At 33.1% G+C, this 14,124-nt stretch overlaps 1 protein-coding gene across 2 annotated transcripts in view; it reads right to left on the bottom strand.

Annotated features, from left to right (window-relative positions):
* Positions 1 to 6,452: 6,452 nt before the first annotated feature.
* Positions 6,453 to 14,124, bottom strand: part of LOC138315691 (suppressor of tumorigenicity 14 protein homolog) — a 63,249-nt gene continuing 55,577 nt past the window's right edge. For both annotated transcript variants that reach the window (XM_069256908.1, XM_069256907.1), the window contains exons 7-13: positions 13,324 to 13,353; positions 12,905 to 13,069; positions 11,560 to 11,766; positions 10,186 to 10,317; positions 9,862 to 9,903; positions 9,426 to 9,551; positions 6,453 to 8,613 (exon numbers count right to left, since the gene is read on the bottom strand). In XM_069256908.1, the coding sequence (XP_069113009.1) occupies positions 8,504 to 8,613; positions 9,426 to 9,551; positions 9,862 to 9,903; positions 10,186 to 10,317; positions 11,560 to 11,766; positions 12,905 to 13,069; positions 13,324 to 13,353 (812 nt within the window). In that variant the 3' untranslated portion in view covers positions 6,453 to 8,503. The remainder of the gene's footprint in view (positions 8,614 to 9,425; positions 9,552 to 9,861; positions 9,904 to 10,185; positions 10,318 to 11,559; positions 11,767 to 12,904; positions 13,070 to 13,323; positions 13,354 to 14,124) is intronic.

The raw sequence follows: 14,124 nt of genomic DNA, 5'->3' as shown, positions 1-14,124 counted from the left end.
ATCATTTATTTATGTAAATCATATACAATTAAAATGTCCTAATCCATAATCAAAGTATAACCGTGTACCAGACTCCTGAAAGGTACAAAGAGAATAGAAATAATGATACCATTTCCAATGCTTGGCCCATTACACTCTATGCATGTAGGCCAAGAAGTTCTGGGTAATTCTGACCGTCTATCATTACAGGTACAATGATGTTTTGATGATAATATATGGCCTATATAACTAACCTCAGTCTGTCTCTCCTGCTGCTGACTGTTTCCATGCACCGTTTCCAATGGAGGATGACGGTATTAAGGAAAGCTTTCATATCTAGTAGACATGTATTTGATGTAAGCTTAGTCAAAGAACTAAGATTAACAACATTGATAACATTTGTTTCAGAATCGCCTGAAGAATCTGCTCTGGTGAAAAGTGAAACTTTTCCGATGACTAACTTTTTTTCTTATATAGATTTTTGGAAATAAAAATTAATGTAACGAAAACTATGATGGTTTGCTTGATTTTGAGCTTTTATGAATCAAAGATTTGACATTAATTGTGATTTTAGCGGAATTTCATACATACTCACGAAAAATAAAGCAATAGTTTGCAAATTAGTTGTCTCATAAGTATGAATATTTTGAGACTTCACAGAAAATAATAACATCACACAGTCAACCCATTATTTATGCCAGAACGGCTGTATATGTTACCCCTACCCCCTAAGTTTTGAAGATGAAAACAACATGGTTTTTTTTACCTTTTTTTGGCAGATTCAACGCTTCACAGAAAAAAGTTCTGATCACTAACTTTTTCTTAAATTTTGTAATTCAAAAGAAAAAAAGTTACTGTTTTTTAAAACCATTATAAAAATAGGGGGTCAGTGAGCTTAATTTTTTGCCCCAATATATAAAATTGGTTTTGGTTATTTTTTAACTTGTTAAATTCAAATAACTTTATCACTATATTAAATAAATGTAAAAATTAAAAACCAATAGGTCAGGATTCTAACCTTAAATGCTTATCATTTTCATCTCAGTGAACCTAAAAAAGAGTAACAGCAATAACTAACTTGATATTGCTAAACATGTTGCACGGGCGAGTTAGTAAAAATATTGAAGCAAAAAAGGGTAAAATTTCACCTTTCTACAAGGTGTTAAAATGCAGCTTTCCAAAATGGCCGCAAATGATAATTTCTTAAAATTTGTGTTTAAAAAAATTCTACAAGTAATAGAAGTCTATTTTTTTTAACATTTTCTATATGGCAACTTTCTACAAATTGGGACAATTACTTTTTGAAAATCTCAATAACTCTTCAATAAATGTTGAAACGGGACTTCAACGAGACTGAAACCTCACAGGCTTGATTTTTTTTATCGCAATCAACCTTTTAAAATTATATCTAAAATCCATTTCATTCCGTGCTTAATTAACGATAATTTTTAATCACCGGGAGACACTCAATGTCTATTATTTTTAACTGATGATAATAACTTGTTTCCAGCTTTCATATCTAGTAGACATGTATTTGATGTAAGCTTAGTCAAAGAATTAAGATTAACAACATTGATAACATTTGTTTCAGAATCGCCTGAAGAATCTGCTCTGGTGAAAAGTGAAACTTTTCCGATGACTAACTTTTTTTCTTATATAGCTTTTTGGAAATAAAAATTAATGTAACGAAAACTATGATGGTTTGCTTGATTTTGAGCTTTTATGAATCAAAGATTTGACATTAATTGTGATTTTAGCGGAATTTCATACATACTCACGAAAAATAAAGCAATAGTTTGCAAATTAGTTGTCTCATAAGTATGAATATTTTGAGACTTCACAGAAAATAATAACATCACACAGTCAACCCATTATTTATGCCCAGAACGGCTGTATATGTTACCCCTACCCCCTAAATTTTGAAGATGAAAACATGCGTTTTTTACTTTTTTTTTGGCAGATTCAACGCTTCACATAAAAAAGTTCTGATCACTAACTTTTTCTTAAATTTTGTAATTCAAAAGAAAAAAGTTACTGTTTTTAAACCATCATAAAAATAGGGGGTCAGTGAGCTTGATTTTTTGCCCCAATATAAAATTGGTTTTGGTTATTTTTTAGCATTTCTTGTTACAAATTCAAATAACTTTATCACTATATTAAATAAATGTAAAAATTAAAAACCAATAGGTCAGGATTCTAACCTTAAATGCTTATCATTTTCATCTCAGTGAACCTAAAAAAGAGTAACAGCAATAACTAACTTGATATTGCTAAACATGTTGCACGGGCGAGTTAGTAAAAATATTGAAGCAAAAAAGTGTAAAATTTCACCTCTCTACAAGGTGTTAAAATGCAGCTTTCCAAAATGGCCGCAAAATTGGTAATTTCTTAAAATTTGTGTTTAAAAAAATTCTACAAGTAATAGATTTTCTATATGGCAACTTTCTACAAATTGGGAAATTAGAAGCTGTTTTCAATGGTGTTAATGTTGTAAAGTAAGTAACTTTTGTAACTGAAGAAAAATACTAAATCGTCTGCTCCTGTTTTTGATGGTGAAAAAATACCATTTGTCAGCGATGGAGCATCTTTAACTTCAGCTAATTCTTCACAATATTTTCAACTGTAAATAACTATTTCTTAAGCTGTGCAGGGACACATCCACTTATGTGGAATTCTTGTTTGTTGCAGTATTATTCTACTAATCTATACTCTACAAAGCAAATTGTACCTTCTGTCCCTATTGCATGATCGTAAAAGGCGACTAAAGTTAGGATCTTATCTTTTCTCTTCTTCCTAACTGACTTTATCTTTCCTAATGCCTCCCTTGGCACGGCCTCATTTTTGGCCTTGAATTGAGCGTTCGCCCCTGTGAGGAAGGCTCTGGGTTCTGTCCCCTGGCCGAGACACACCAAAGTCTATGAAAGTGGTAGTTTCTGCTCCTGCTTAGCGCTCAGCATACAGGGAGTGGGACGACTGGTTCGCCCGTTGTCAGTATAAAGTGACCAGATGGGGTGTGTTGCTTGGTGTCTTCGGCGGCAAGCTTCAGTGGTACAGCACTATAACAAGGACAACAGTTCCACTATACACTGTATGACATAATACGAATATACCACAGTCTCCCAAAACACGCACCTCGCACAACATACACGCAACACATCGCATACAGGAAAGGTCGTCCTTACATGACCATAGCTGTTAATAGGACGTTTATTAATCAAACAAACAAACAAGACTCAGGAAATGCAACCACTAGTTACATGTATTACAATAATGGTTACTGTTGTCATTTTCCGAAGGATATAATGCCAATTCAATACGATAGTAGATATATTAAAAATGATGTGATCTGGTGGGATGTCCTTCGAGGTTTCATTATTGTTATATAATTCATGCTTTTTCTGGTTTATTCTTTATTGTTCAATACCGGTATTCCTTAGATATTTAATTTTACATATTATCTGAATTTGTCACTTCTGTGTGCGTACTGCCGTCTGTTTCCATGTTTCCTGGAAAGTGAAGTCCCCGTGGTTAGTCGATTTTTGGTCACCTTTAAGATACCGTCATATTGTCAACGAAATGAACCACGCCAGGGACTCATTTTCAGTCGATTTAATTTGTTTTTGCTCTTCACTTTGCAGCTGTAAAGTTCCTTTTCATTTCACGACTGTATGAACACTTCCTACCTCAGTTGTTTTATGTATTCATGTGTTTTTATTAAAGTTTACAATTTTAAAGACTTAAATTCGTGGAGATCTTTCAGTCTTTAACTCGGAAAATACGTAAAAATAATATTGAAAAAACAATATTTGAAAACGAGCTAAGTCATACTACAAAAAGGGACTGAGATTAAGAGTCGGGATTTAGTTATATTTATTCATTAGAGAACAATGTAACTATGCCTATGATGGGAGGTATGTGACCCTATAACTTCTACCTGCATCAGGCCTTGATACATACAGTTTATATAGATACAATGTAATGTTATATGTAACACAAATTAATATGCCATGATTAGAATGGCGAGCGGTAGGGGATCGCCCAATCACTCTTGCACTCGCCCATAATTTTTTATTGGATGCTTTTCTTAACTCCGTAATCATATCTTATTAGCCAAATAAGACCAGATCTATCATTGGCCACATTGTATAAAATGTGACATAAAAATGAAATAAAAGAACGACGAAAAGCACTATTATGAAAAGAGATAAAAGACAGAAAAGCAAACATATTTCTGTATAGCGTTACTAAGTTGTTTTTAAGCATGGACATGGAAGTATGTTTAAGTAATAGTAGGTAATTTGTGTTACCAATTATACATACATTGCAAGAATTGGATATGAAGGAGAGAGAGAAAACGTGAGTGAAAGTGAAAAAAGAGAATATTAAAAAGAAGAATATTTGTATGACGTAATTGCTGACGAATGGGATGAAGTGGAAAGAAAAACAATATTAGTGAAAGGAAGAATATTTGATTTATGTAGTTGCTGATACCAACAAGAGGCCCATGGGCCCTAACAGTCACCTGATATTTGATACAAATAAGTTATGTATTTACTAGCCAACAGATGTCTTGTTCACGAATTAGGAACATAGATCTAATAGGTCTACAGACAAAGTTTCATTAAGCTCAGTTTACATTTACTCAAGTTATCGTGTTCACAAGGTGCGATAATTATTATTGCAAATGGCAATAACTCCGTAAATTACTGTCGAATCAAGCTGATTTTCGAACTCGTTCGAGATCTTTCCAATGTTAGTCTACAAACAAAGATTCATTAAGCTCGGTTCATATTTATTCCAGTTGTCGTGTTCACAAGGTACAATAATAATTATCAGTGCAAAGGGCCATAACTCCGTAAATTACTGTCGAATCAAGCTGATGTTCGAACTCGTCCGAGATCTTTCCAATGTAACTCTCAATGTTACTTTACATAGACAGTTTTATTAAGCTCGGTTTATATTTACTCAAGTTATCGCGTTCACAAGGAAATGTTAACCCACGACGCACGACGACGGACAAAAGACTATCGCAATAGGTCGCCATGATCAAAACAATGTTAAAAAATAACTTCAAAATAATATTAGAAAAAAATATTTCAATTCCAATGTACTGTACTTGTTACTAATTTCAAGTTTTGTCCTGTACAGCCGCCATACTAACCAATCCCGTTCCCACTTATCACAGTGTCGGTGAATTGTGCGGGATAGAGTTTTAGAGTATTCTTCCCAAACCATATTATCAGTAGTGTCACTAATCTGCAATCAATTGGTTGAAATGACCTTCCTTTACTTATTTAATGCTATTTACCCTAAGCATAAGAAAGGTGCAGCTTTCAAAGATGCCCGGATGTACATTAATTTATGTATCGTAGAGAAATCAGAACGCCTCTTCATCTGTGGTTATAAAGGAAAGACGTCTGTCCTAGATCAACTGGTCTTGGTCACCTTTTAGGATAGAGCCAATACATGCATCTCGAAAATAATTTAGTTATAAATGTCTGCAAATCCATTCCAGATATATTCACCTGATGTATATATTAGTGAAGATAGTTGTTCTTGTGCTTACATTTTTTTCTATTGAGGCACTGTCATTCACAAAACGCTGTAATGCATGCCAGTCTTATATTAATTTAAATTGTGTTACGGATTATTTCATTGTAGTGACCATTTTTGTTTCTTAAAATTGTGATACTATTGACCTGTCTATCCTTTAGATAATATAAAATGTTTGTGGGTACATTCTTAATGTTTCGTTAACATATGTGTTAGTGATTGATGATCACGATTACTCTATTATGTAAAACACTATCCATAAGTAACATTGAACACATCCCATTAAGTAAGTAACCTTGAACACATCCCATTAAATAAGTAACCTTGAACACATCCCATTAAGTAAGTAACCTTGAACACATCCCATTAAGTAAGTAACCTTGAACACATCCCATTAAGTAAGTAACCTTGAACACATCCCATTAAGTAAGTAACCTTGAACACATCCCATTAAGTAAGTAACCTTGAACACATCCCATTAAATAAGTAACCTTGAACACATCCCATTAAAGAAGTAACCTTGAACACATCCCATTAAATAAGTAACCTTGAACACATCCCATTAAATAAGTAACCTTGAACACATCCCATTAAATAAGTAACCTTGAACACATCCCATTAAATAAGTAACCTTGAACACATCCCATTAAGTAAGTAACCTTGAACACATCCCATTAAGTAAGTAACCTTGAACACATCCCATTACAGTTTCTATGCAATGAACATGTTATGTTATACTGTAGAAAACATTTTAAATGCCGGTGATTTTAGTGTCCTAAAATAAACTAGATTTCAAACTAGGGATGTGTTATAATGCATATAGATTGCAAAATTATGTTTTGATAGTTAAGATGTTATCATATATAATGTTTGTGCATTTATCAAGTGCAGCAGTGTAATATAAAACGCAGACACGTCTGTTTATTTATTTATTTTTTTAATTTTTATTCTCAGTGAGAGGCATGATGCACTCCTGCAAAGTCGTATTGGAATGAAAACAAATTTAATAGAAAAATAAAGACCAAATGTTGTAATATACTTTTTTTTTAAAACAACACCAATAATTTAAAACAATTTCTATATAGACAACGATAAAAGACAAGGCACCACTAGTTATATACAAATTAACACAATGATAAAACTCTCAACCCCTATAAACTCTATATCACATGGCTCCCTATTAAAGGTGCTAATGAAAGGCCGTAACAACAGTGTTATCTCCCTTTAATAGCTGTATGACTGTACTGTTTGTACTGTTATATGTGTGAGACTGAGTTCGCCAAACCTTTTTTTTAACCTGTAACTGCCCCACGTACTGACGGATAACTTCTGTCGTATAAACTTGTGATTTATCCGTCAATGCGAAATGCTTTATCCGTCAATACAATCACATAACGTGACGGAACTTTTTTCTGACTTGACCGAAAACTTAAACCTTCCGGTTCATGACACATCATTCAGTCCCGCTAAAAAGTAACGTTACATTCACCGGAATGACACCATTTTTACGATATGGAAAATCTCGTATGGCGGTGTCGTCTTTTCCTCGGCATCAAAGAAGCGTCTCGCTTCGAGCGAAACTAAGCAAATTAGTGGCAATTTACTTTCGTTTTGAATGTCATAATGGTTGCAGGATGAACAGAATACACGGTTAGTATCTTACAATAAAAGTTTTATGTTGGTGCTCGACACGGAAAGCCGATATGACTCGGACTAAAATTAACCATGTATTGTAAGATACTAACAGTGTTTTCTCGATATTTTCTCAATTATGTATAACAGAAATACTGAATCTATTTTAATGATTTTCCTATTGTAACCACATCTACTGTAAGAATAGATACGTAGTGTACTAGCAACCGTCTAGAATGACAACCTGTCTATAAAGGACACTTGTCTACAAAGGAAAGAGTGAGGAGACTTAAGACCACTGGGACTGGGTTCGTGCCATAAATAAGAAAACATTACAAGATCCTTTCCTAGAGCATGCAGTAATTGTCTTCTTTTCTAGGATATTACGATTCATAAGACACATATATGCAATGTATGAACAGACAAAGTTTTCCATTACTAGCAAATTCAGTGCTTTTAATCACAAACAAAAATAGTAATAGGTATTCATGAAATCTCTTGCATAGATAATTTCTTACAAAAATCTTAGAAAGACAAACACTTTAAAATGACATTCTTAATCTTATACAGGAGATATTGTATGAAAAAACAAAGGAGTTAAATGAACAATATCTTCAAAAGCTTGAATGAAAATATCTAAGCTGGAATTTGCTGATAAATACAAAACCAAGCAGGCGACGTAGACGTGGAACCTTTACAATCACCATTCTAAATAGTATCAGGATTGATCTTTAAAATATTTCGACAGAATAAGTATAAATAATTATCGCCAAAATTACATTGCTCACATCTTGTTCGTGTTTCAATAACCATCTCGATGAAAATAAGTCATGTCTGATAGCTATTTTAAGCTAGGAAAATTCCTGATAAGTATAAAAATCAATTTAAGTTTTGCGAAATAAAAAATAAAAAAAAGTCTTTACACGTCACGAAATACACAATAGCTTAATTTAAACACTAGATTGCAGCAGCAAAAGTAATTCTATAACTGACATCTACATGTATGTTTTCAAAGGCTCTAGTCCTGTTAAATCTAGTAATATTTTGAAAACCTATGAATAAATCACTTCCTTGGAGTACAGCCAAGTTGATAAAAATATTAAAAAAATAGTTTATTATCAAATAAAATAGAATCAAAATAATACTGCTGTTAAGGTTGTAAAAATAGGGCTTTTTGTTCTATAAATGTGGAGTTTTGAGAAGCTTGAATTGTACGTACTAAACTTTAGCTCCATAAACTATCCAAGATCAGAAAAATAACGACATTGCATTAAATAAACATGAAACATAATCACAATAGAAATAGGGCACAATAAAATTATTACAAGTAAGCTTTGTATCATAATAGTTTCGTGTAAATAATTTGTAACATTAGTATTAACATAACTAAACTATTTGTATACATTTGAACTTGTACTCCGTTCTGTGCCTGTGCTTCCTTATAGTATGCTGAAATATATGAAAAAAATACACTTTAAAGATTAATGTTTAGAATGACTGATATGAAAATAATGACTAACAAATACTTATGTTTTTCTATGTTAACGTAAATAAAATGTATCATTCACCTATGATAAAGTGGGTTGATTTTTGTCTAAATGTACTTTTACTTCACGCTGGGCTAGGTCTGTTCTGTTTCATAGCCATCACGTGACCCACAATTTTACGGGATATCAGATACATTTATCAGATAAATGGTAAATCTTATAAAACCGTATATAAATGTGACAAGACGTCACTGGGGGATCGGGCACGTGCTTAACATGTGGAATATCATGCAGTTTTATTTGTTTATTCAATTATATCATTTATCTATTGATAAGATCATTATAGAAAAAATATAATAAAATGGAGATAACTTCAACTTTTGCATCAAGCATTGTCGTACTTTAGCAGTGGCATACCAATGCAGTACACACGATAACGTTATCCAAGCAAAACTTTAAATATTTATAAATATTGTACACTAAATAGTGCACATGTATGTTTTTAAAACTTGATCCCCTACATCTGCAGCTATCCTCTTGGGTGGGACGTAAGTATTGTTCATTTTATCTCAATTGTATGAACTATTAAAATTAAATTTGGACATTCTTTCCTGCATCTTCTTTCCCAGTTGTTTTCTCACTTAAATAATGAGGATCTGAATTAAACAAAGTCTGTAAGTTGCTATTGTGAAGATAATCGTTGTTAATTTAAATCTACCTCGCTATACTTCTACTTAATGTAATGAGTGACTACAGTTTAGTTTTAAAACTTACCACAGTAAATTTCATCCGAGCGATCATCACAGTCGTACACCCCATCACAAATATTAGATATCGGGATACACAGGTAGTTATTCCGGCAATGAAAGCCACCGCTACACGGGTCTAATGTTGTGGATGCTGAAATGGGGGAAACAAATGAAGAAAGAGATAAGTAGTGTTAAGTACATAAAGAGTTTTTTTTTAAAAGATAGTCAAATTCACATAGCTCTTACTTGTTAAAGTTCTTTAAGCTGAAGTTTGATTACGCTTTTTCACTAAGTAAATTTTTCGCGTAATTTCGCTAGATAGCTTGAACGCGAATTAAAATGTCAGGAAAAATGGTATTAAACGATATGTCTGATATAAAATTAAAGTATACTGGTATTGAAAGTATATTGAATTATGGTACATGTATATGGTACATATTGAGCATATATTGTATACTTACGTTGTGGTGGCAAGGACCAGCCTAACTCTATTTTCCACAATTCTGTTTATAAAGAAATAAAAACATAAGTTAGCGGAATGCAACAAAAGACATTTCAGATTAAACTCCCGAGTGACTGATCAGCCAGATTTTAGATGTTTGTTGATACATTACACTGCTGGATCCAAGCAAGCTATCATTATAATAAATATAAATTTATAAGCATTTAATTTGCAATTGGCATTTTACATACAGTAAACGTGGGTTAATGAAATACATATACGCCGAAACCACAGGGGTTACTAAGAAAGACCGAAAAAAACTTATATAAAATCTAGTACATACTTGATATAGAACACATAGGCTCTGGACTCTCGTCCGAATTATCTCCACAGTGATCAACGCCATCACAGGTGAGGTGGCGATCTATACACCACAGGTTACTACACAGGTAGTCAGCTTTCTTAGGACAACCGTCTGTAACAAATAATATTAGGTCTGTAACAAATGATATTAGGTCTGTAACAAATAATATTAACAAATAATATCAGGTCTGTAACAAATAATATTAGGTCTGTAACAAATAATATTAGGTCTGTAACAAATAATAATATTAGGTCTGTAACAAATAATATTAGGTCTGTAACAAATAATAATATCAGGTCTGTAACAAATAATATTAGGCCTGTAACAAATAATATTAGGTCTGTAACAAATAATATTAGGTCTGTAACAAATAATAATATTAGGTCTGTAACAAATAATATTAGGTCTGTAACAAATAATATTAGGTCTGTAACAAATAATAATATTAGGTCTGTAACAAATAATATTAGGTCTGTAACAAATAATAATATTAGGTCTGTAACACATAACATTAGGTATGTAACAAACAACATTACGTCTGTAACAAATAATATTAAGACAATTGTCTGTATAGAATGATATAAGGACAACCGCCTATAACAAATAATATTACGACAAACGTATGTATCAAATATTATGACAACATTCTGTAGCAAATAATATTACGACAACCGCCTATAACAAATATTATTACGACAACCTTCTGTAGCAAATATTATGACAACCGCCAGTAGCAAATAATATGACGACAACCGTCAAGACATAATGTTAGGACAACTGTCTGTGACAAATGATAGATCATCTCGTTAAATATTGAAAATAAATCATATACCTAATGACGTCATAATAAATATGACGTAGTTATGAGCAAACCAAAGCCCGTATTTTTTTTTTAATTTAGCTAAGTCTAGTCTAGTTTTATTCGCTGTTGTGGTTTTATGCGGATTTCATAGTAAGCTTTAATTATTTACATTTTTATATCTTCCTTTTCAAATTAGTCTTTATCACAGAAGTAAAGTTAAAGAATATTCTTATATTAATGTAGGTAATTGCAAATGTATGTCCGCTTTCCACATCTGATAGACTTAACGACCATTACTCTATAGGGATTGCCAGTGAGACAATTCAGACGCTAAGTTAACTGAATTACTTATTCAGGTTCGTTTCATTACGAACTGTTACAACATTAGCACAAGAGAAAACCCAAAAAATAGGTGTGAATCATTCAAGGTTATTTTAAAACAAAAACATAGTTAAGTGCTTGCGTATTACCAACTGTCACTAGTTAAATTGATTTACTAAAACGATTGTAAGTATGCTACTATAAATATTGATGAAAAATAAATTAATTACCATCAGTGACATTATCCACAGCTGTGTAAACGAAAGTGAGACCATCTTCCGGGTAAAACGTTCCTCTGATCCGGATGTAGAATCCTTCCTTATTTGACAACCATGACCCCATTGTCAGGTTCGTGGACACAAATCGCGAGATTCGATGATCGACTGATGTCAGCCCATCATGGATATCCAAAGTGTTGCTTCCAACGTCCAACCAACCTGGGTTACAAAAAAGATGATAATAAGGTATTAGGAAAATCTTACTAAATAACAACCCAAATCCATGCTAATTAGCAAACTAATTAAAGACTTTGTTTCAAACAAGCATTGGAATGGCGGCGAGTTGATAAGTAAAGTCTAACTGATAATAATAAGACTTCGTTTTGCTATGTATCTATGGAAGTGCCTGGTATTTGTGGTGAAAAACGTTGATCTAACATCAGCTGAAGAACATTGCCTCAAATGGGATTATAGAAGACAGTCTGTCTCTGTAGACAGCGACTAAACCCACGAAAGATCTAAGGAGGGAAAATTTGACAAAACTCAATATTAGTGTAGTTTATACGTTGCATACAGATGCAGAGAATAATCCATACATCAGCTACTATATTCATCATGTTATCGAACAGAGATTAAGGTATGTGCACATTTGATAATGAGCTTATTTAAGACCGTATCATTAGGATAAATCTTGTATGTTTTATCATTATAAACTGGGATTGGCGTCTTTATCGTCCACTTCCCACAGGTGCTTAGTAAATGTTAATAATGACAAGTACAATGTAAGGGATTCCAAGGTCAATTTGAACTGAAATGTAAAGTCGTCAAGTTTATTTTGAATAAGCTTCCCACAACAGCAGCTGTGCGACAGACGAAGAGGATTACAACCAGACAAGCTGACACATAACAAACTAAGTACATATTGCATTTGTACAACAATACCAGAAACATGTTCTACCACCCAGGCAAAAATGTCGGAACGTGTCATGTCCGACTGACACAGGAATTCACATTGATACTGTCCATAACATCATTCTCTGTATTTGTAAACATAAACATTTCAACAATGCATCTTACTCATCCTCATCACAATTACAAATGAATTTTATCTCCTTTCAGTGTAACTGTATACGGGATACAATTATTATGTATGTTCTGACATAAACACAAACGTCTTAATACGTCTTAATACTGACTAGGGCATATTACGTATCTCTGAATTAGCCTAGCTAACTATGAGAATATGCCAACATTGCTGGACCGGAAATGGAAATACGCTTGCTTTCCTGTTGATCCCAGAAACACGGGTCATATTTTAGAAAAGAATATGTAAGTGGGTGTAAGATAACATAGTTACCATTTCCAAGAGAGTAGTCCGTCAGTCTCAGTAACAGCCCCTGCATGTGCTTACTGGTCGGTCTCCGTATGATCCAAATACAATCGTACACCCCCGGGAGGGAGGGGAAGGCGTGGCCAATCTCTAATTTACCCCCGGTCTTGGCAGGAATAAAGGAACTGCAATCTGGAAGGAATTAAAACGTTGATAAACGTATTTACCCATTTATGTTATTTTAATACTGTTAGAATTTAGAAAATATATAAAGTCAAAAGTGTCATATTTATGTATCTATTTATATTGTTGCTGAATCAAATACTTATAGCAAATGTAATTTACAACCTAAATCCACTTAACAGGCATTTATCGTAACTACAAGACTAGCTGATACACACATACGAGTTATAAAAAATATTATAGAATACTAGTATTTTACTTACTGGTACTTGGCATTTTGTCCCATCGTTTTTCTGTAAACAACAATATCAAGTATAAGTTGCATAAAAACAAATTATCATGATACATTTTAATATAAGAACAATTCATTCTTTATTGACTCTTTGGTTGCGCGCTACATAAAATTGGAAACAATGCTGCACCACTACAAACTAATCAACTCATCTTTCATAGTGTTGTATTGATACACCTTTGTCTAGTGTAGAAAACAAGGTCGGGCAATAACCTGTATAGGAATTTTATGACTAAGTTAGCACAGGGGTACATGTACTCAGGAAAAAAAATGGCGAACACTTCCTCTATGGATTATGGCGGAGAGAACATTTCGACTACATTTTATGTTACAGTGTTTTAAACACGCTGAAACCAAATGCCAACCAGTACTTCAGGAAAACTTCACAATAGAAAACCAACCAAAACCATGGTAACAGAGACAAAACTGACATAAATTATGCACTTTTGATAGACAAGTGAAAAGTACAATTGGACAGTGCCTATCAGAGAAATTCTGAGTTTCTGACGTTCTACAACAACATGACAGGTTTATCATTTTACAACACTTATTACGTCTGTTTGCATTTCAGATATCTCCTGATATTTTGGACACGCTGATTGCCAGTAGCTAAAGAGTTTGAAAAGCTGACCTAAGACCAATACGTGCACCTAAATCAACATCTTTTGAAATATACACTTTTTACCGGGAGATATCAAAACGTTAACCGGAATCATATCCAAAGGATTAGTCATTGTCACAAATGACAAAATATCAGACCAAGACCTGTTAC

The sequence above is a fragment of the Argopecten irradians genome, chromosome 2 (assembly GCF_041381155.1).
Source record: "Argopecten irradians isolate NY chromosome 2, Ai_NY, whole genome shotgun sequence".
Taxonomy (NCBI): domain Eukaryota; kingdom Metazoa; phylum Mollusca; class Bivalvia; order Pectinida; family Pectinidae; genus Argopecten; species Argopecten irradians.
The sequence above is the reverse complement of the archived record's forward strand: the minus strand, read 5'-3'. Positions and strand labels throughout refer to the sequence as shown.